This window comes from Gobio gobio, assembly GCF_949357685.1.
Source record: "Gobio gobio genome assembly, chromosome: 10".
NCBI classification, from domain to species: domain Eukaryota; kingdom Metazoa; phylum Chordata; class Actinopteri; order Cypriniformes; family Gobionidae; genus Gobio; species Gobio gobio.
This window is the reverse complement of record NC_137116.1, coordinates 12,690,940-12,714,938: the sequence shown is the minus strand read 5'-3', so window position 1 is coordinate 12,714,938 and position 23,999 is coordinate 12,690,940. Positions and strand designations below refer to the sequence as shown.

The window sequence follows — 23,999 nt, the reverse complement described above, 5'->3', positions numbered from 1 at the left end:
TGCTTGCGAGCGAGTGTGTCTGTGTGTTTGAGTGTGTGCTTGCAAGCGAGTGTGTCTGTGTGTTTGAGTGTGTGCTTGTGAGCGAGTGTGTCTGTGTGTTTGAGTGTGTGCTTGCAAGCGAGTGTGTCTGTGTGTTTGAGTGTGTGCTTGCGAGCGAGTGTGTCTGTGTGTTTGAGTGTGTGCTTGTGAGCGAGTGTGTCTGTGTGTTTGAGTGTGTGCTTGTGAGCGAGTGTGTCTGTGTGTTTGAGTGTGTGCTTGTGAGCAAGTGTGTCTGTGTGTTTGAGTGTGTGCTTGCGACGAGTGTGTCTGTGTGTTTGAGTGTGTGCTTGTGAGCGAGTGTGTCTGTGTGTTTGAGTGTGTGCTTGCGAGCGAGTGTGTCTGTGTGTTTGAGTGTGTGCTTGTGAGCGAGTGTGTCTGTGTGTTTGAGTGTGTGCTTGCGAGCGAGTGTGTCTGTGTGTTTGAGTGTGTGCTTGCAAGCGAGTGTGTCTGTGTGTTTGAGTGTGTGCTTGTGAGCGAGTGTGTCTGTGTGTTTGAGTGTGTGCTTGCAAGCGAGTGTGTCTGTGTGTTTGAGTGTGTGCTTGCGAGCGAGTGTGTCTGTGTGTTTGAGTGTGTGCTTGTGAGCGAGTGTGTCTGTGTGTTTGAGTGTGTGCTTGCGAGCGAGTGTGTCTGTGTGTTTGAGTGTGTGCTTGCGAGCGAGTGTGTCTGTGTGTTTGCTTGCGAGCGAGTGTGTCTGTGTGTTTGAGTGTGTGCTTGTGAGCGAGTGTGTCTGTGTGTTTGAGTGTGTGCTTGCAAGCGAGTGTGTCTGTGTGTTTGAGTGTGTGCTTGCGAGCGAGTGTGTCTGTGTGTTTGAGTGTGTGCTTGCGAGCGAGTGTGTCTGTGTGTTTGCTTGCGAGCGAGTGTGTCTGTGTGTTTGAGTGTGTGCTTGTGAGCGAGTGTGTCTGTGTGTTTGAGTGTGTGCTTGCGAGCGAGTGTGTCTGTGTGTTTGAGTGTGTGCTTGTGAGCGAGTGTGTCTGTGTGTTTGAGTGTGTGCTTGCGACGAGTGTGTCTGTGTGTTTGAGTGTGTGCTTGCAAGCGAGTGTGTCTGTGTGTTTGAGTGTGTGCTTGCGACGAGTGTGTCTGTGTGTTTGAGTGTGTGCTTGCGAGCGAGTGTGTCTGTGTGTTTGAGTGTGTGCTTGCAAGCGAGTGTGTCTGTGTGTTTGAGTGTGTGCTTGCGAGCGAGTGTGTCTGTGTGTTTGAGTGTGTGCTTGCGAGCGAGTGTGTCTGTGTGTTTGAGTGTGTGCTTGCGAGCGAGTGTGTCTGTGTGTTTGAGTGTGTGCTTGCGAGCGAGTGTGTCTGTGTTTGCTTGCGAGCGAGTGTGTCTGTGTGTTTGAGTGTGTGCTTGCAAGCGAGTGTGTCTGTGTGTTTGAGTGTGTGCTTGCGAGCGAGTGTGTCTGTGTGTTTGAGTGTGTGCTTGTGAGTGAGTGTGTCTGTGTGTTTGAGTGTGTGCTTGGGAGCGAGTGTGTCTGTGTGTTTGAGTGTGTGCTTGCGAGCGAGTGTGTCTGTGTGTTTGCTTGCGAGCGAGTGTGTCTGTGTGTTTGAGTGTGTGCTTGTGAGCGAGTGTGTCTGTGTGTTTGAGTGTGTGCTTGCGAGCGAGTGTGTCTGTGTGTTTGAGTGTGTGCTTGTGAGTGAGTGTGTCTGTGTGTTTGAGTGTGTGCTTGGGAGCGAGTGTGTCTGTGTGTTTGAGTGTGTGCTTGCGAGCGAGTGTGTCTGTGTGTTTGCTTGCGAGCGAGTGTGTCTGTGTGTTTGAGTGTGTGCTTGTGAGCGAGTGTGTCTGTGTGTTTGAGTGTGTGCTTGCGAGCGAGTGTGTCTGTGTGTTTGAGTGTGTGCTTGTGAGCGAGTGTGTCTGTGTGTTTGAGTGTGTGCTTGCGACGAGTGTGTCTGTGTGTTTGAGTGTGTGCTTGCAAGCGAGTGTGTCTGTGTGTTTGAGTGTGTGCTTGCGACGAGTGTGTCTGTGTGTTTGAGTGTGTGCTTGCGAGCGAGTGTGTCTGTGTGTTTGAGTGTGTGCTTGCGACGAGTGTGTCTGTGTGTTTGAGTGTGTGCTTGTGAGCGAGTGTGTCTGTGTGTTTGAGTGTGTGCTTGCGACGAGTGTGTCTGTGTGTTTGAGTGTGTGCTTGCGAGCGAGTGTGTCTGTGTGTTTGAGTGTGTGCTTGCGACGAGTGTGTCTGTGTGTTTGAGTGTGTGCTTGTGAGCGAGTGTGTCTGTGTGTTTGAGTGTGTGCTTGTGAGCGAGTGTGTCTGTGTGTTTGAGTGTGTGCTTGCAAGCGAGTGTGTCTGTGTGTTTGAGTGTGTGCTTGTGAGCGAGTGTGTCTGTGTGTCTGTGTGTTTGAGTGTGTGCTTGCGACGAGTGTGTCTGTGTGTTTGAGTGTGTGCTTGCAAGCGAGTGTGTCTGTGTGTTTGAGTGTGTGCTTGCGACGAGTGTGTCTGTGTGTTTGAGTGTGTGCTTGTGAGCGAGTGTGTCTGTGTGTTTGAGTGTGTGCTTGCGAGCGAGTGTGTCTGTGTGTTTGAGTGTGTGCTTGCGACGAGTGTGTCTGTGTGTTTGAGTGTGTGCTTGTGAGCGAGTGTGTCTGTGTGTTTGAGTGTGTGCTTGTGAGCGAGTGTGTCTGTGTGTTTGAGTGTGTGCTTGTGAGCGAGTGTGTCTGTGTGTTTGAGTGTGTGCTTGCGACGAGTGTGTCTGTGTGTTTGAGTGTGTGCTTGTGAGCGAGTGTGTCTGTGTGTTTGAGTGTGTGCTTGCGACGAGTGTGTCTGTGTGTTTGAGTGTGTGCTTGCGATGAGTGTGTCTGTGTGTTTGAGTGTGTGCTTGTGAGCGAGTGTGTCTGTGTGTTTGAGTGTGTGCTTGCGACGAGTGTGTCTGTGTGTTTGAGTGTGTGCTTGCAAGCGAGTGTGTCTGTGTGTTTGAGTGTGTGCTTGCGACGAGTGTGTCTGTGTGTTTGAGTGTGTGCTTGCGACGAGTGTGTCTGTGTGTTTGAGTGTGTGCTTGCAAGCGAGTGTGTCTGTGTGTTTGAGTGTGTGCTTGCAAGCGAGTGTGTCTGTGTGTTTGAGTGTGTGCTTGTGAGCGAGTGTGTCTGTGTGTTTGAGTGTGTGCTTGCGACGAGTGTGTCTGTGTGTTTGAGTGTGTGCTTGTGAGCGAGTGTTTCTGTGTGTTTGAGTGTGTGCTTGCGACGAGTGTGTCTGTGTGTTTGAGTGTGTGCTTGCAAGCGAGTGTGTCTGTGTGTTTGAGTGTGTGCTTGTGAGCGAGTGTGTCTGTGTGTTTGAGTGTGTGCTTGCGAGCGTGTCTGTGTGTTTGAGTGTGTGCTTGCGAGCGTGTCTGTGTGTTTGAGTGTGTGCTTGCGAGCGTGTCTGTGTGTTTGAGTGTGTGCTTGCGAGCGTGTCTGTGTGTTTGAGTGTGTGCTTGCGAGCGTGTCTGTGTGTTTGAGTGTGTGCTTGCAAGCGAGTGTGTCTGTGTGTTTGAGTGTGTGCTTGCGAGCGAGTGTGTCTGTGTGTTTGAGTGTGTGCTTGCGAGCGAGTGTGTCTGTGTGTTTGAGTGTGTGCTTGTGAGCGAGTGTGTCTGTGTGTTTGAGTGTGTGCTTGCGAGCGAGTGTGTCTGTGTGTTTGAGTGTGTTTGCTTGCGAGCGAGTGTGTCTGTGTGTTTGAGTGTGTGCTTGTGAGCGAGTGTGTCTGTGTGTTTGAGTGTGTGCTTGCAAGCGAGTGTGTCTGTGTGTTTGAGTGTGTGCTTGCGAGCGAGTGTGTCTGTGTGTTTGAGTGTGTGCTTGCGAGCGAGTGTGTCTGTGTGTTTGAGTGTGTGCTTGCGAGCGAGTGTGTCTGTGTGTTTGCTTGCGAGCGAGTGTGTCTGTGTGTTTGAGTGTGTGCTTGCGAGCGAGTGTGTCTGTGTGTTTGAGTGTGTGCTTGTGAGCGAGTGTGTCTGTGTGTTTGCTTGCGAGCGAGTGTGTCTGTGTGTTTGAGTGTGTGCTTGCGAGCGAGTGTGTCTGTGTGTTTGAGTGTGTGCTTGCGGGCGAGTGTGTCTGTGTGTTTGAGTGTGTGCTTGCGAGCGAGTGTGTCTGTGTGTTTGCTTGCGAGCGAGTGTGTCTGTGTGTTTGAGTGTGTGCTTGCGAGCGAGTGTGTCTGTGTGTTTGCTTGCGAGCGAGTGTGTCTGTGTGTTTGCTTGCGAGCGAGTGTGTCTGTGTGTTTGAGTGTGTGCTTGCGAGCGAGTGTGTCTGTGTGTTTGCTTGTGAGCGAGTGTGTCTGTGTGTTTGAGTGTGTTTGCTTGTGAGCGAGTGTGTCTGTGTGTTTGAGTGTGTGCTTGCGAGCGAGTGTGTCTGTGTGTTTGAGTGTGTGCTTGTGAGCGAGTGTGTCTGTGTGTTTGAGTGTGTGCTTGCGAGCGAGTGTGTCTGTGTGTTTGAGTGTGTGCTTGTGAGCGAGTGTGTCTGTGTGTTTGAGTGTGTGCTTGCAAGCGAGTGTGTCTGTGTGTTTGAGTGTGTGCTTGTGAGCGAGTGTGTCTGTGTGTTTGAGTGTGTTTGCTTGCAAGCGAGTGTGTCTGTGTGTTTGAGTGTGTGCTTGTGAGCGAGTGTGTCTGTGTGTTTGAGTGTGTGCTTGCGAGCGAGTGTGTCTGTGTGTTTGAGTGTGTGCTTGCGAGCGAGTGTGTCTGTGTGTTTGAGTGTGTGCTTGCGAGCGAGTGTGTTTGAGTGTGTGCTTGCGAGCGAGTGTGTCTGTGTGTTTGAGTGTGTGCTTGTGAGTGAGTGTGTCTGTGTGTTTGAGTGTGTGCTTGCGAGCGAGTGTGTCTGTGTGTTTGCTTGCGAGCGAGTGTGTGTGTCTGTGTGTTTGAGTGTGTGCTTGTGAGCGAGTGTGTCTGTGTGTTTGAGTGTGTGCTTGTGAGCGAGTGTGTCTGTGTGTTTGAGTGTGTGCTTGCGAGCGAGTGTGTCTGTGTGTTTGCTTGCGAGCGAGTGTGTGTGTCTGTGTGTTTGAGTGTGTGCTTGCGAGCGAGTGTGTCTGTGTGTTTGAGTGTGTGCTTGTGAGCGAGTGTGTCTGTGTGTTTGAGTGTGTGCTTGTGAGCGAGTGTGTCTGTGTGTTTGAGTGTGTGCTTGCGAGCGAGTGTGTCTGTGTGTTTGAGTGTGTGCTTGCGAGCGAGTGTGTCTGTGTGTTTGAGTGTGTGCTTGTGAGCGAGTGTGTCTGTGTGTTTGAGTGTGTGCTTGGGAGCGAGTGTGTCTGTGTGTTTGAGTGTGTGCTTGTGAGCGAGTGTGTCTGTGTATTAGTGTGTGCTTGTGAGCGAGTGTGTCTGTGTGCGCGTGTGCTTGTGAGTGAGTGTGTTTGTGCTTGCGAGCGAGCGAGTGTGTGTGCGTGTGCTTGTGAGCGAGTGTGTGTGCGTGTGCTTGCGAGCGAGTGTGTGTGCGTGTGCTTGTGAGCGAGTGTGTCTGTGTGTATGTGTGTGCTTGTGACCGAGTGTGTGTGCGCTTGAGAGCGTGTGCGAGTATGTATGTATGTGTGTGTGTGTGCTTGCAAGCGTGTGTGAGCGTTATTGTAACTTAAGTACACTACTTGACGCTTTTAGTTTATTTACTAGTCTTTATTAGCTCTAAACGCTCCTGTCGTCTGCTGTGTTCAGACTGAAGTTGTGTTTGATGTTTGCTATATTCAGGAAGTGCAGTTTCTTGGAGCAGAACAAATAAAAAAGGGAGTTCATTTATCTGGCTATGTGCAGTAATAGTGAAAATTGAGAATGCAACGAATCGTGATTGAATCATGATAATCGTAATCGGATTGAACCGTGAGACGGGTGGCGATTCTGTATATTACCTTTAACTGCACTGCAGGACTCAGTGTGAGCGAGACACCCTCTGCGCTGTTTGAGGTCGGGACAGGGCGTGCCTCCGTTTCGTGGGGGCGTGGCCACCTGACGGCTTCTCTCTGTAGACCCCGCCCCACAGACGGAGGAACAGGCAGACCAGGGACCCCAGGGCCGGACTTCACAGTCTAAAGCTGCTGAGAGCAAAGGAGAGAGAGGAGCAGATGCTTTCTTTAAATCAACCAGTCACATGCATCCAGCTAAACTGAATAATATTAAAGTACACTCTAAAAACAAATGTCTATCACTGCAAAAAATGCTTTTCTTACTTAGTATTTTTGTCTTGTTTTCAGTCCAAATATCTAAAAAATCTTACATTAAGAAGCATTTACTAGACAAGCAAAAAAAATTCTTGTTTTGGGGGAAAATAACTCAAAATTAAGTCAAGTCAAGTCAACTTTATTTATATAGCGCTTTTAACAATGCAGATTGTTTCAAAGCAGCTTTACAGTGTTAAACAGGAAAATAATGCAGCATAATTTTATTCAGATGTATAGCCATTCTGGAGAAAAAATGTCATCAGTTCATTTCAATTATCATACAGTGACAGTGTGGGCTTTAGATCAGTAATTAGAGCAGTAATTTAGTTTATATGGTTAATTTAGTTTAATAATTAGATTTATTTCGATATTTAGTTGAAAAATGTTGTGTCCCCAACTGAGCACGCCAAGCCAGTGGCAAGGAAACCAAAACCCCATCAAAATTAAGGAAGTTTTTGCTTAAAATAAGCAAAATAATCTGCCAATGGGGTAAGCAAAATATTCTTAATTCAAACAGAAAACAAGATTATTTTGCTTACCCCATTGGCAGATTTTTTTGGCTTATTTTAAGCAAAAACTCCCTTAATTTTGAGTTATTTTCCCCCAAAACAATAACCGGCCAGCAAAATAATCTTAATTCAAACAGAAAACAAGATTATTTTGCTTATTTTAAACAAAAACTCCCTTAATTTTGAGTTATTTTCCCCCAAAACAAGACAAAAACTTTTGCTTGTCTAGTAAATGCTTCTTAAATGTAAGATTTTTTAGATATTTGGACTGAAAACAAGACAAAAATACTAAGTAAGAAAAGCATTTTCGTTAGAGGAACTTAATTTGTAGCATAAACACAAATTGATGGACCGAACATATAAGGATCATAAACATTTGTTGATCACGGAGCTTATTTTGTGCGATAATTCAAAAGCCAATGCAAAAATCCTATTGGGTTTTTTGTCGAGGGAACCGTTACAGCAACTTAGTTTGTAAAAAATTACAAATTACACACAATGTAAAGTTGTCAACAGAACTGAATTTTTTTTTTAATCAATTTTTTCTTGCAACCATGCATTTAATCAGAGGTGGACAAAGTACACAACTCCATTACTCGAGTGAAAGTAAAAGTACTACTGGTCAAATATAACTCTGTTACAAGTGAAAGTTGTTAAAAACAATTTTTACTAAAGTAAAAGTACAGAAGTACTTGCTTTTAAAAGTAATTAAGTATCAAAAGTAAATTTCCTTTTTTATGTCAATGCATAATTTTATTATTGTTGCATTGTTGTATAAATGCACGCTATGCCTGCTGGTTTAAGCCAGTCAGTGATGCTCCATACGACCACCTTGAACTAATTTAAATACTCAAGTTACAAAGCTTTTTACAAAGCTGCTGTCACTTTAAGGCAGAATGCACAAATCCTACACACTGATACACATCCGATATTCCCCCAACTGTTTACGTTCACTTAAGACATAATCAACTTTGTTTACGTGAATACTTTCCAAAATGAAAATTGACATTTTGTGTGTATTGGTCTGTTTAAGTGTGAAAAAAACCCCACAAAAGAAAGCTCTATTCAGTACTCGTGTTCTAGCATCTCAGAGGAACAAAAACACAGACTGAACTGAGCTCGTTCATCATGCTTTTTCAGATTCATCCATATGTCTATGCTTCTCTTTCTCCCAGACATTTACATTTTGCAAAAAAAAAAAAAAAAAAACTTTTAAAGAAGAAGAAAAAATCATCCACTGACTTGCAAAGCTGCTACAGAAATGACTCTTGACTTCGATGACCTTGATAGAAATGTAGTGGAGTAAAAAGTACGATATTTGTCTTTCAAATGTAGTGAAGTTAAAGTAAAAGTTTCCCTAAAAAATAATACTTCAGTAAAGTACAGATACTCAAAAAGTGTACTTAAGTACAGGACTCAAGTAAACGTACTTTGTTACTGTCCACCTCTGCATTTAATGAAGTTGTGGTAACAGGTTTGTGTGTAGGTGAAGAATGCCAAGCGTACATCAGTGAGCGGATGTGTGCAGTGACATCACACAAGCTCATACTACACACAAACAGAGAAGAAAGCGAGCGACGTTGAGTCTGGAGCTCAATAACACAGCTGCTCTCGCATGTGGGGCTCAGAGGAACTCAAGATCCCCCACGGTTTCACAAGACTGAAAATGTTACAGAACGTAGACGTGATTTCTGTGGCTCATCCTAAAGTGGCTGCAGTGCTTGTGGTCCTGTATCGAGGAGAAGGACTAAACATTCAGGATTTACTCATTACTAATATAATGTAACCCTCCATCTGTGAGATCTAATACTACTTTAAGCTCCTTTAGAACTTCTTTGTTAAACTATTTGAAAACTGATTGTAAATGCTTTTAATTGTAATGGTTCCTTGAAATATCTTGTTCTTGAAAACTGATTGTCAGTTTTAGTAATTGTTATGGTTCCTGAAACAACTGTCTGTATAGTCTGCAGACTCTGAAATGGTCCTGGGAGGGTAGGGGGGATCTTTGAGCAGATTTGTCTTGTAATGTTCTGTTTGTTTTGTATTGTATTGAGTGCACTGTATCTGTTGTATGTTCTTGGTCGCCCTTGAAAACGAGATGCTGCATCTCAAGGGGCTTTCCATGAATAAAAATGTACATATAATACACCCCGATCAGGCATAACATTGACGGGTGAAGTGAATAACACTGATGATCTCTTCATCTCCTGTTAGTGGGTGGGATATATTAGGCAGCAAGTGAACATTTTGTCCTCAGAGTTGATGTGTTAGAAGCAGGAAAAATGGTCAAGCGTAAGGATTTGAGCGAGTTTGACAAGCGCCAGATTGTGACGGGTCAGAGCATCTCCAAAACTGCAGCTCTTGGGGCAATGTTCTGCTGGGGAACCTTGGGTCCTCCATCATGTGGATGTAACTTTGACACGTCCCACCTACCTAAGCATTGCTGAGCCCATGTCCAGCCTGTCATGGAAACGGTTTTCCCTGTGGCTGTGGCTCTTTCAGCAGAAAATGCGCCGCCACAAAGCACAAATGCTTCAGGAATGGTTTGAGGAGCACAACAACGAGTTTGAGGCGTTGACTTGGCCTCCAAATTCCCCAGATCTCAATCCAATCGAGCATCTGTGGGATGAGCTGAACAAACAAGTCCGATCCATGGAGGCCACACCTCACAACTTACAGTACTTAAAGGATCTGCTGCTAACATCTTGGTGCCAGATACCACAGCACAGCTTCAGGGGTCTAGAGGAGTCCATGCCTCGACGGGGACCAACACAATATTAGGTCATAATGTTATGCCTGATCGGTGCATCTCAACCAAACTAAAGCTCTTAAAGGGTTAGTTCACCCAAAAATGCAAATTCTGTCAATTACTGAGTACGTTTAGTGTGTTTGTGAATTATAGAAGTATGTTTTGCAAGCAAATGTCAAAATGTTATGTTTAATTCAAACATTGTTATTTGTGAATTTCACGACACAGTGTAAATCCTACACAGTGTGCCATTACTCCAGCTAATGGTGTGATTAGAGTGAATAATCGCATAATACACTCAACACTGGACACTGTGTGTTCCCAGAGCGCAGTGTGAAATAATACACTGAATTTAAGATTTTAATGAGTTTTACAGCAAGTCTTTAGGATTAGCTCTGTATAACATATGCTCAGGTTATCCACCAGAACATGCCCAACACACGAACACAGCTGGCGTGCACACACACACACACACACACACACACACACACACACACACACACACACACACACACACACACACACACACACACACACACACACACACACACACACACACACACACACACACACACACACACACACACACACACACACACACACACACACACACACACACACACCACATGTAGAATGCAGCTGTAAACCACACAGAAGTACAAAATACTAACCCCCTACTCCTCCTTCTGCATCAGCTTGGCTGGAAGATGTGAAGTTCTTTTTAAAATTAGAAAAGATAAAATTTACTTTAAGGGGATCTGTGGACAGGTTTTATTCCAAATGGGAACCCATTCTGTCATATTTTAAAAATCTGAAAGAATTACCCAGTTGTTAACTTTTACTTTCCATATATGCATCTTTCTTTTTACCCTTGTTGTGATGCTGTATTTGATGTCTTGACCTTAGTGTAGTTTGTCTCGCAGCATGGCTTTTCTTTTGTTTTCTCTAACAGTAACAATAATAATAATACAGGGTTCCCACTCTTTTTCAGCAACCATTTTCCAGCACTTTTCCAGGACATTTTCAATTTTACTACGGCGGGAATAAAAGACAAGGATCATGCCAAATATTGCTTTCTAAGTCTTTAAAAGCCGTACAGTTTATTGCCATTACTTAACAATCCAGCATTTTTCAATATGAGCTCTTAATCATACATTATGACTGTGGAAGCTTGTTTACACCACAGAACTTTTTATCTCGCTATTCTGACTTTCTCGCAATTGCGAGTTTACATATTTGTGATATAAACGCGAAAATTGACGCAATTCTTTTTTCCTCAGAATTTGACTTTATAACTTGCAATTGCAGTTTAGATCTCACAATTCTGAGAAAAGTCGTCAGACTTGCAAGATATAAACTCGCAACTGTGCAAAAAAGTCAATTGTGAAGAAAAGACTTGCGAGTTTATATCACGCAAATCTGACAATATCTTGCAATTCTGACTTTATAACATACAAATGTGACTTTATATCAAAATGATGTGATTAGGTAGCAGCTTACGAGTTAACATTCACTGCATACATTTGAGCAGTTATAGCATTAGCATTAGCTAACGGCTGCAAGTGGCAACACAAGACTAAACATCATTATTCAAAATAATACTCACACGTATCAAACTCAGCATTGCTGAACATGTGCTTTCTGCAACTAGCGCTAATTGTTTGGGCCAGCGATAAACTCTTTATACTCGGCTAAAGAAATAACTTTTTTTTAAAGAATTTTCCCAGACAACAACAAGATTTTCCAGGACATTTTACATTTTCTCTAATTTTCCATGTGTTTTCCAGGACTGGAAAATTTGTCATCAATTTTCCAGGTTTTCAAGGTTTTCCAGGACGAGTGGGAACCCTGTAATATTATTATTATTTATGTATTGGTATGCATGGGTCCATGCCATGAAAAGTTGTAATGACATAATTGTACTATTTTACCTTGGTAACCACCGGACATTGTTACTTTGTTGTAGCAAAAATAGAAGGAAGGAAATTGTAACTTTCATTGCTTTACTGTAAGTTGTCTCACTCCTTCAATAAAAAAATAAATAAAAAAAAGTACAAAATACTGCACTAATATTATACAAAACACTCATTCTCCATGATAATAAACCGTTTGATCTGGACTGAACTCTGTAAATCTGGTTTGTATTGGTGTTTATAAGCCTGCTCTGTGTTTTGCACTACTGGAACAAGTGTATAAATGGATTAAAAGGAAAAACAGTTTCGTAACAGAAAGCACATTTAAAGTTGCACGACTCTCCCAGACTTACGTAAACCACATCAAATCTGCATTGCAATTTAAAGGGAAAGTCCACCCAAATATGCACATTCTTTCTTTTCTTCTTTCTTTTGCGGACCATAAAAAAAGAAGTTTGGAAGAATGTTTGTAACCAAAGAGGTTTGTCCATTTTATTTTTGCCCATATAATGAAAGTCAATGGAAACCGAAACTGTTTGGTTACAAATATTCTGCTTTTATGCTACGGTTTACAAATTATGACAATTTTCATTTAACTGTATAATTATATGGATCTGATATTATGGTCTTATGGTCATTATTAGGGACCAAGCATCGAAGTTGCGAAGGCACCTATTGAAGGCACCTATTAATTATTCCGCCATTAACCAAACCAATTTTGGAGTCTCTAACTCAATCCCTCTGGCGCCACCACCTGTCCAAAGTTTCACTCGTGTTCATGCTAATAACTTTTGAACCCAAATGGCTAGAAACAAAATTATTTTTTCCTTCGATTCCTTGGATCAACCCAAGCCATCATTTGTCATAATCATATTTTCCCGCCATTTTGAATTGTCCGAAAAACCCACTTTTACGAACTCGTCCCAGACGGTTCGTCCGATTTGCATGAAAATTGAACCAGATCATCTTCAGACCATGCTGACAAAAATGTGTGGAATTCAAGTAGATTTGTCAAAACTTTTTCGATAAACGCGCTAACAAATTTAATGTAGCGGTTGCAAAAATACACTTAAGGCTATATCTCCGCAGCGCTTTATCGTATTCAAACCAAACTTGGTACATGTCATCACAAGCATAACATGCAGCGTTTCGGCGCAGCGCCACCTACTGGTCCCGAGATACAAAAAATGGCTATTTTTGCTTATAACTTCTTAACCGTTTGTCCAGAAATCACAAAAGTGGTTAGATTCAGGACGGCATGCCGAGTCGTCTGATATCCAATTTTACCATATCGGCCATTTTGGCTGTCGGCCATTTTGAATTATGTGCTAAAATGCTGTATTTTATGAACACATGAACGGATTGTTACGAAACTCGATATGGGTCATCAGCACGATGCCCTGAAGGAGCCTGAGAAGTTTTGAACATAGGTCGATAGCTATATGCTAATGCCCAAATGTCAAAATATTGATAGTCAGTCATTTTTTACGTGTTTTTTCATATAGATGTCTGTAACTCCAAAACAAAATGAGATATTTTCACCAAAATTGACACACACATGTATGGGCTCACTCCGAGGACACATAAAAAAATGGTAGGATTGTGCCTCTTGATGGCACTATAATAGAACAAAACATGAAATTCCCATTGACTACAATGCATTTTTCAGCCTTTTTGCCTAAAATCATTTTAAAATGTGTTTAAATGCTCATTGCTGCCGTTTATCTGACACTACCAGCCATTTTGGCATGTCTTGTCTTCTTCTTTGCGCTTGACCCCGGTATTGCTGCTTTCAGCTATATTTTAGCATTGTCATTAATATTTTTTAAAGTGGCCATTATTGTGATGATTCACTTGCCAAATCTTGATGGGACATTTCTTTTTTTTTTTACAGTGGTTACAGGTTCTTGATTTCATTCATGTCGTTCTGACCTCATGGTTGGCCCGTTCTCATTCTTCTGTTCTTCCGCACCAGAGTGACACATCTCAACACAATGAACGCAAACACACTCACAAACACACACCTCCATACAAAGGCCCTGTCAAATTCCCCACATTCCCCTGCATTAGTTCTGCAGATATGCCTCGTACCCTGTTCCCAGAAGCCTCCCCTCGCTCGGACCGCCACTGGTGGTCCCAAGGGCCCGACAGATTTTAATCTTGGGGTCACCAAAGGTCACGAGTGTTCTGATCAGGTGATGCGCTTACCTATAAATCTTAGATCAGAATGCTGAAGTGTTCAGACTAGGGATGTCTTCAAGTAATAAACAATGACGTCAATATTGTCTTATCAATTTGAGCCCAAATCAGACCCAGGGGACTTTAGTGAAGAGGATCGAGCAGAGGAACAGCTGTTACAGGACGTTTCAGAACGGGATGTTTTTGTTTGTTTGTAGTCGTCTCATACTTTTAGATACGCTGTTATTTGTAAATGCTTGAAGTAGGGATGCATCGAATATTCGGCCACCGAAAAAGACTTTTATCACCGAAACAATACGGCCGAAATGTTACGATGACGCAAACAGAAACAGCGACCTGCAAGTAGCAACCAGTGTTAATTTCGTTGACGAATAATTTTCGTCATAATTTTCGTCAACAACCTTTTTTCACTGACGAAAACGAGACGATAACTAAATAAAAACTAGTGTTCGATGACTAAAACTATGACGAAAACTTACTGTCATTTTCGTCAACAAATAAAAAAGAGAGGAAAATGTTAGTGAGGGTGGATTAGGGAAGAGATCCAGTCAGAACTGATGTCCTGTGTAACAGATGCGCACATTTGATTAGAACGTGCTGATCTAACCGCTGGAAAACACGGCTCACGCATCCCCAATCCAGCGCTCCAGCGGTTCACAATCAATGAATAACACACATTTATGCCACGCAATTGTATATGAACTAATGCTGATGAATAATGACAATGTTTACTTTATGATGATTATATAGTCATATGTTTTAAACGGTTGTAACAATGCATATTTTATCTCCTGAACTTGAATGAGCAGCTGCATCTGCAACAGAGGCGCAGCAGACATTTCAAAATAAGAGTCCCGGTGGATTTCGAGCTTGTTTATAATTTAAAAGTCACGCATTATATATTCGTATTTGGTTACACAATAAACTGTATTTCATTTAATTCCCACTTAATTCTTAGTCAGGAGGAAAGACCAGTATTTGACACATATTCAATAAAGTATCAGGGTTATAATAGTTAACTAAAACCATTAAAAAAAAGAATGACTTAAAATTTTATAAATGTTAACTGAAATTAAAAAATAAATAAATAAACAAACTTATTTGAAGCTTTAGCTTTACCTGATATGGCCTACTAACTAAAAGAAATACAAAGTTATAAAAACTATATAGATGTTTTTAAAAAAACAAACAAAAAAGTGAATTGAGCTCTCTTACGTGTATTTTTAATGTCAAAAACAAAATGATGTCAAAATTAAATGGAGCTTAAATGCTTAATGTATTACAATTTAACTAAACTCATTATATTTTAGGAGACTAAATCTACAGTAGATTTAGTCGACTAAAATCTTATTATATTTAGTCGACTAAAACTAGACTAAAACTAAAAACAATTCAGGTGACTAAAATATGACTAAAACTAAATGGCATTTTAGTCAAAAGACTGTGACTAAAACTAAATTTGCTGTCAAAATTAACACTGGTATCAACATGTTTGCGGTGTGGACGTATTTCAGTATATCTGAGAAAGACCCACGGACAGCGATTTGCAAAACATGTAATGCCGAAATTTCAAGAGGGGGTGCATCTGCAAAGGCTTTCTCCACGTCGGGTGTAATTTATCACCTGAAATCATTTAATTAAATTTCATTTTCTTTATTTATATAGCACTTTACATGCAACTACAGTTGCCCAAAGTGCTTTCCAAACAATAAAGAAAACACAAATAACAAGGACCAAAAACATAGCAAAAAAATACAAAGAACACATACAGGACAATGACAAGGTAATGATCTAACACCTATCAGGAAGATGGCCAGGCGGTGTTTAAAAGATGTGCCTTCAACATGACCTTGAATTTTGGAAGGGACTGTACTGACCTTACCGAGAGAGGAAGATCATTGCAGAGTTTTGGACCTAAATGTGAAAATGCTCGGTCACCCTTATGTTTGCGTTTAGTTTCGGCAATGACAAGATTTTTTTGGGCATGTCAAGACAAGGATCTTGATGGATTATAAAGTACCAACATACTAGAAAGGTAAGTAGGGGCAAAACTGTGTAGCGCCTTATAAACCAGCATTAAAGGGTTAGTTTACCCAAAAATGAAAATTCTGTCATTAATTACTCACCCTCATGTCGTTCGACACCCGTCAGACCTCCGTTCATCTTCAGAACAGAAATGAAGATATTTTAGTTGAAATCTGATGGCTCTGAAAGGCCTCCATTGGCACAATGCACGGTTCACTCTCAAGACCCTTAAAAGGTACTAAAGACGTCGTTACAAAGTCCATCTCACTACAGTGGCTCTACAATAACTTTATGAATCGGCGAGAATAGTTTTTGTGCGCAAAAAAACCCTAAATAACGACTTATATAGTGATGACGATTTCAAAACACGGCATCATATGAAGCTTTGAAGCGTTATAAATCAGTGAGTCGAATCATGAATCGGATTGCGTGTCAAACCGCCAAACTGCTGAAATTTGCCGATCCAAAATGCTCATTCGTTTTTGGCCGGTCAACCGGTGCATCCCTAGTCCCCATCCCCAGAAGTGATAACCCTCTTGCCTACTGGAGAAGTAATCACGGCTGTACTTGTCCACTCCATGCAGAAGCACTGACAGCGAGAGCAGCTCGATGAGAAGAGGAACAGACTTCACTGTGATAAAGCAGAGAAGCTACTCTTCTTTAAGAAAAACCTGCCACTTTACCTCAAGAAGTAGAATGGGCTTGTCTAGGGTTTAAATATTTATTATCCACTTTGCATTTGTTGTTGTTAAAGTTCTACAGTGAACATATGGGTTATGGCAGTCTTTGTTTTGATTAGACATGTGCCGGTAAACGGTAATACAATATACCGCAATAATGAACAGGCACAATATTGTTACCGTGGGCACTTCAGAATACAGTGAATAATTATTTCTTACGAATTATTCAGATTTTTAGAAAATTATATTAAGAATACTTTACCCATTTAAAATGAACAACATGTCAAAGAGGAACGCACTGATGTAAACAAACCGAGCACATGGCGGACGCACATTCACTCTCTGACAGCAGAGGGCGCTGATGGAACAGCAGAAATGCAGCCGTTTCCCTGGTAACCCTCGTAAACAAACCAGTTTTCTGTATTCGCTACGGTGCTCATCACACAACCAAATACTTTATATTTAAAGCTATTCATTTTCAAACTTAAACATTTTATATTTTAATCTGGACTACATGCCCTAGATATTGTTTGAATATGTTCTGATTGTTATTCAGTCACACACTTTACAATAAGGCTCTATTATTTAACATTAGTTCATTCATTAACAAACTGACAATGAAAAATACTTCTAAAGCATGTATTAATCTTAGTTAAATGTAAATTTAAAAACTGCATAAAACGTGCGGGGGTTGAACCCTCTCACCGGGAAAAGTGTCCCCACAGGTGCGACGCCCATGAGCAGGTCCTAATTTGTCCATTTTATCTTAAACAAAGCCAATTCACCAGCATACGAACGTTCGTCTATCAGCGGGTTGTTCTGTTTGGCCGGTGACCGCGCATGCACACACACACACACACACACACACACACACACACACTCAGGGTTCCCACTCTTTTTCAGCAACCATTTTCCAGGACATTTTCAATTTTACTACGGTGGGAATAAAAGACAAGGATCATGCCAAATATTGCTTTCTAAGTCTTTAAAAGCCGTACAGTTTATTGCCATTACTTAACAATCCAGCATTTTTCAATATGAGCTCTTAATCATACATTATGACTGTGGAAGCTTGTTTACACCACAGAACTTTTTATCTCGCTATTCTGACTTTCTCGCAATTGCGAGTTTACATATTTGTGATATAAACGCGAAAATTGACGCAATTCTTTTTTCCTCAGAATTTGACTTTATAACTTGCAATTGCAGTTTAGATCTCACAATTCTGAGAAAAGTCGTCAGACTTGCAAGATATAAACTCGCAACTGTGCAAAAAAGTCAATTGTGAAGAAAAGACTTGCGAGTTTATATCACGCAAATCTGACAATATCTTGCAATTCTGACTTTATAACATACAAATGTGACTTTATATCAAAATGATGTGATTAGGTAGCAGCTTACGAGTTAACATTCACTGCATACATTTGAGCAGTTATAGCATTAGCATTAGCTAACGGCTGCAAGTGGCAACACAAGACTAAACATCATTATTCAAAATAATACTCACACGTATCAAACTCAGCATTGCTGAACATGTGCTTTCTGCAACTAGCGCTAATTGTTTGGGCCAGCGATAAACTCTTTATACTCGGCTAAAGAAATAACTTTTTTTTAAAGAATTTTCCCAGACAACAACAAGATTTTCCAGGACATTTTACATTTTCTCTAATTTTCCATGTGTTTTCCAGGATTGGAAAATTTGTCATCAATTTTCCAGGTTTTCAAGGTTTTCCAGGACGAGTGGGAACCCTGACACTGGTGAAGTGGCCGTTTGAATTGAACACAGAATCGATTCTGAATTTTTGAGAATCGATTCTGAATCGTTGGATAACGAATCACGATGCATCGACCTTTTCTCCCACCCCTATTACAATGAAATAACGGAGGCACTACACCTTAATGTTAAGAGATAATTAAGTGTTCATTGTGATTTTAGACTTGTGTTTATATTTTATTATTATTTGAGTGTTTTCCATGGTTGTGTTGACATTTCTGCCTTTAAAACTGAGTGGATTATAATCAGAGGAAAGTTTAAAATAAAAATGATTAAATGTAAAATATTTTTCTTCTTATTTTTCTGAACACCTGTTCAATTTTTTATTAATGCAATTATCTAATCAACCAATCACATGGCAGTTGCTTCAATGCATTTAGGGGTGTGGTCCTGGTCAAGACAATAGGCTTGTTTGAGATTAGCAAAATCTGCGCAGAACCGATCACCGGTGATGCATGCCGGTTAGAAAAGTGTCCGAGGGCGGTCCGCCTTGCTCTGATGTCATGCCGACGTATGTCAAAAAACTCTCGCGAGCGAAAGGCGGATGTGTCGGATTCTGCAGTCGAGCGCAGTTGCTCTCCACAGACTGCGCGGAGCAAAAGCATGATGGGAAACGACTTGCTGACGACACAGCTTAATGCTTATTGGTTTAAACAACTGTGATGTATGGTTCTTTTTTTTAAATGTTTGATTTTAAAACTCTGAGATCATGTTTTTATGTGTGAATATTCCCAAACTCTCTAACAAAGGCGATCTCTCTGTGGGTTATGTGATTGTTGTCATATTTATAAATATATATATATAAAAACATGTATGTAGGCCTAATTAAAGTAAAAATTATTGATAAACACGTCTTTCGAATTGAAATAAATAACAAAAACTTTGGGTGTCTTGTTCATAATATTTATTTTCATATAAAAGTAACAGAACTTAAATTACATCCAGTTTATCAGCAACAAAGCGCACGAGTGTGAATCCCGCGATATCCGTCTTTGATCTCGCAGGTGTCGGATCCACTACGAGAAGAGAGAACTGTCCGGCTTGCCTGCACTTTTTCCACTCCTCCCCTCACTGCAGCCGCCTAGTCGCGGCTGAATTTCAGGCGAGGCGAGGCGCATCTCAAAACAAGCCTAATCTCCTGAACTCCAAACTGAATGTCAGAATGGGAAAGAAAGCGGATTTAAGCAATTTTGAGCGTGGCATGGTTGTTGGTGCCAGACGGGCCGGTCTGAGTATTTCTCAATCTGCTCAGTTACTGGGATTTTAACGCACAACCATTTCTAGGGTTTACAAAGAATGGTGTGAAAAGGGAAAAGCATCCAGTATGCGGCAGTCCTGTGGGCGAAAATGCCTTGTTGATGCTAGAGGTCAGAGGAGAATGAGCCGACTGATTCAAGCTGATACAAGAGCAACTTTGACTGAAATAACCACTCGTTACAACCAAGGTTTGCAGCAAAGCATTTGTGAAGCCACAACACACACAACCTTGAGGCGGATGGGCTACAACAGCAGAAGACCCCACCGGGTACCACTCATCTCCACTACAAATAGGACAAAGAGGCTACAATTTGCACAAGCTCACCAAAATTGGACAGTTGAAGACTGGAAAAATGTTGCCTGGTCTGATGAGTCTGGATTTCTGTTGAGACATTCAGATGGTAGAGTCAGAATTTGGCGTAAACAGAATGAGAACATGGATCCATTAGGGATGGGCGATATCTTATCGTTTGCGATATACCGGTAAAAATTCTCCCCACGATAAGAATTTGTCTTCCCGCGATAATAACGATAAAGCCTAGTTGATGGCGCGACCCATCTGCACAGTGCCACCGCTGACCGTCTCTTGATGCCCTAAGCGTTATTACTTTATGATGGCCGCGGTGGCTGCGTTCGTCACTTTGTATAACTGAACGGGGGTTGGAGAGAGAATTTATTGTGATGCCACCCGCAGCACTCGGTGTCCTACGCGCAGCGCGTGATGGGACGGCACTGAATCCGCTTCTCACGTGCAGAGCGAAAACAACTATGGCGGAAGCTGCGGAAGAGTTCATAGCTAAACGAGGGGCACCTGAGGGCGATCTGAACCTGTACATACAGATGTATTTTCACTCGCTGAGCACTTGGACTGAGCGCTTAAGAGATTAGCTCTTTCTCAATCGATCGGTAAAGCACACTATTTCTGTTAATCTCAATGAATGCGCAGTGTATTTGACGCACATTAAACACTAGTGTGAGGCGCGCGACTGAGAGCGCTCAGTGTTTCACACACACTCAAAGAGAGAGCGAGAGAGTCTAACACCACACAGAATTGATGTGCTACATGTAAACAATTTCCTTTGTTGTATTTTCCTGTAAAATAATGACTTTTATTTGAAATTATTCAGCCTTTCATGAACAGGAAGAAACGAATGCACAAACGGGAATCTCATTGGCTGGCGTGCACCTATTACTGTGCCTGTTTTGATTTCAGCAAATCAGTTTGAATGAGCGCTGACAACGTGATTAATATTCATGAACCCAGAAGCTCATTATTCCTTAGTGCAGTTTATTTTTATAAGTAGAAGAATTTGTGGTATTATTAACACAAATTACTGACGTTCTATCATTAAATCATTATTTTCAAAAAAAAATTGTAATCTGAAGACATTTTTGGGATAATTACTTTTGCTGTTTCTGCTATTTTTACCACTGTTTGCACCATGAGTGTATGAATAATAAATACAGAATCGGTTTACATTTAAAACTTGTCATTGATTTTAATTATTATTGTTTGTATTGTGTGATGTTTTTCAGCACAGTTGCACTATTTAAACATTACCTGCATTTTTACAGAAGACAATTATATCTGCAACTTTTCCATTTTATATATATATATATTTTATATGTATAATATATTATGTATTATAGGAGCCTATTTGATGACAGGTACGTTTTACTAGATCATTGTTTGTTTTTCTGAGTCTCTCAAGAATGCATGCAGCTCTCACTTGTATCCAAAAACATGGGGAATGATACTACATTTATCGTCATTGATATCGTTATCGCAATAAATACTAGAAAATATCGGGATACATTTTTTAGTCCATATCGCCCATCCCTAGGATCCATCATGCCTTTTTACCACTGTGCAGGCTAGTGGCGGTGGTGTAATGGTGTGGGGGATGTTTTCTTGGCACACTTTAGGCCCCTTAGTGCCAATTGGGCATGGTTTAAATGCCACGGCCTACCTGAGCATTGTTTCTGACCATGTCCATCCCTTTATGACCACCATGTCCCCATCCTCTGATGGCTACTTCCAGCAGGATAATGCACCGTCACAAAGCTCCAATCATTTCAAATTGGTTTCTTGAACATGACAATGAGTTCACTGAACTAAAATGGCCCCCACAGTCACCAGATCTCAACCCAATAGAGCATCTTTGGGATGTGGTGGAACGGGAGCTTCGTGCCCTGGATGTGCATCCCACAAATCTCCATCAACTGCAAGATGCTCTCCTATCAATATGGGCCAACATTTCTAAAGAATGCTTTCAGCACCTTGTTGAATCAATGCCACGTAGAATTAAGGCAGTTCTGGAGGCGAAAGGGGGTCAAACACAGTATTAGTTATGTGTTCCTAATAATCCTTTAGGTGAGTGTATATCGTGATACAGTTTTCAGCCTAATGTGGGTAAACACTAGGGGGGTAACGGTACACCGTTTCGGTACAGGACTTCCGGTACGATGCATGTGTGTACCGAATGGTACTGGATGCTAGGGATGCACGCTATTATCGGCACGATATCGGAATCGGCCGATAAACGCTTAAAATATAAAAATCGGCATCGGCTGATATGCCTTGCCGATATGATAACGTGTTGATATGCGCCTGCAATAACTCACGTGTGCAAGGACTGCTATAGCGATAAGATCACGTCAGCCGTGTGGTCATTCTTCAAGTGAAAATAAGCAAATGCATTGCATGTCAGGTGATTTATATTGACAGTTTTTAAATGCTGCCTTGAATTTGTGAATCAACGCAGGACTGCCAGGTTTTCACAACAAAACTAGCCCAAAACAAGCACAATCGCGTCTCCCCACTCTATAGCGCACGCAGCAGCCGCTACAGCAGCTGAAGGTCCTCCAGGTCCTAGTGCCCGACCGGTAAAATGTTATATATAGCCTATTTAGTGGGGGCGATGTTGTTACAGTAATAGTGAATGAAAAGTAGAATACACAAATAAATAGAAGTTACTTCTTTATCTGAATAAATAAATCAGTAATGAAGTCAAAGCCCAAGCATGGCACTTGTAAATTAAATACTTTTACATACAGTTTATTAATCTGTAATAAAATTTTATGAAATTGATTATGAAAAATAATCCAAGGAGCTCTAAAATAATTGTAAAAAAAAATAATATCTGAAGCTAAATACAGCATCAACTGATCCCATGCCACCCCCACTTCATGTGCACAAACATTTAAATCCAAAAATAAAATATTTAGATTACAACTGCATCTGTCTGGGTTGAAAAATTACTGACTTTATTATTGTTATTTTCAGCGCTTTTAATATACTCTTATTATAAAAAGAACTTTATTAACATTTATTTATCTTTAACAAGTATCCTTTTAGTAAGGAGACCTCAGGCATCTGAAACCAGAATGAAAAAAAAATTTTGTTTTTTTGCTCAAAATGGTGGTTTCCAAACAAAGGGAAAAAAATAAACATATCGATATAGGCATCGGCATCGGCCAAAATTTGTTGAAAAATATCGGCATATCGGATATCGGCAAAAATCCAATATCGTGCATCCCTACCGGATGCAACCTTGAAAAAGGTTGTGCAATTGCACAAGTTCATTTGTTGCATGCGAGTCTTAATTAACGGTCGACTCGTCAGGAGATGATGTGGGAGGACAGAGAGGAGCCAGAGGAGGAACATGTGTTTTTCCTCAAGAGGTCGCGCCCATGAAATGAAAAGTGAAAGGGAGCAGATATCCAGCACGCAGTCAGGTAACACACAACATGTGCACCAGTGTGTGTTCCTGTTCATTGTTCACACACACTCTTATTCTCTCTCACAGCTCTCAGGTGTTTACGAGGGCAGATATTCCTCCGCATTCCTCCGGTTTCAGGAATCTGTCACAGAGACAAAAAACTCTGTCCTGAGACACATCAAACAGACTCACGTCAACACACTAAGCAAAGACACAGTCGTATAAGGGACATCTTCCACCATCCAGCTGAGTAAAATCAGTGTTCAAAACAGGTCTCACATGCCAATACTGTACACTTCTTGCAGACTGAACGTCCCTTGAGGTGTGTGATGTGAAGCAGACTGCCTAACATCCTCTTAAAGATAACAGTAGCTAGGGCTGGACGACTCTTCGAAAAGTAATCGCAGGGCTTGACATTAACGCTTGTCCGGGACAAGTGGATTTTTTGAAGGGGCAAGTGAAAAATAATTTTACTTGCCCGACGGACAAGTAGCCTGATAAAACGTCATTAACAAAAATAACTAGGGAATCACCAAAATGCAAGAATGATTCTGCATTCATTACTGTAAGTGGCGATCGTCAGTGAATGATAATAATGTATAATGAACTGACGGTAACGTTGCACTGTTGACGCTCGCGCAGCCTCTCGAGGAGAAATCGAAACAAATGTGCGCCGCTCACACAGAGAAACTCAGTTAACACACTGCCGTAAAAATGTGGAGTTTATTTATATTTATAACATGATAGTTGCAACGTCACATTCCCAAGAGTGCTGTTTTCCTGAATAACATCACGACTGAAAAAGACACTGATTTCATATGACAGTTCCATAAACAATTATTAACATTAAGTCACTTACATTTTAGATGCAATATTGAGTGTTTTTGTTCTATTTCAGTAGGGAAAATAGTTCCAAAAGATCACAGCAGAACGCGTGTCACAGCAACAGCGTGTTAGTGAATGATTCAGCGTTTCGAATGAATCGATAGAATCAAAGATTCTACTTCTACTCTCTATTCCAGCGGCCGACAGTGAGTTAACCACTTTTTTGATCAATT

At 41.4% G+C, this 23,999-nt stretch overlaps 1 protein-coding gene across 1 annotated transcript in view; it reads right to left on the bottom strand.

Moving 5' to 3' along the window:
- The window catches only part of LOC307132843 (somatomedin-B and thrombospondin type-1 domain-containing protein), a gene marked incomplete at its 5' end in the record, with an annotated part of 50,401 nt that extends 27,108 nt beyond the window's left edge, over nucleotides 1–23,293 (bottom strand). The window contains 4 exons of the mRNA XM_079827419.1: nucleotides 5,805–5,987; nucleotides 19,545–19,601; nucleotides 23,011–23,083; nucleotides 23,231–23,293. Of these exons, the coding sequence (XP_079683545.1) occupies nucleotides 5,805–5,987; nucleotides 19,545–19,601; nucleotides 23,011–23,083; nucleotides 23,231–23,293 (376 nt within the window). The remainder of the gene's footprint in view (nucleotides 1–5,804; nucleotides 5,988–19,544; nucleotides 19,602–23,010; nucleotides 23,084–23,230) is intronic.
- Between the last annotated feature and the right edge of the window lie 706 nt (nucleotides 23,294–23,999).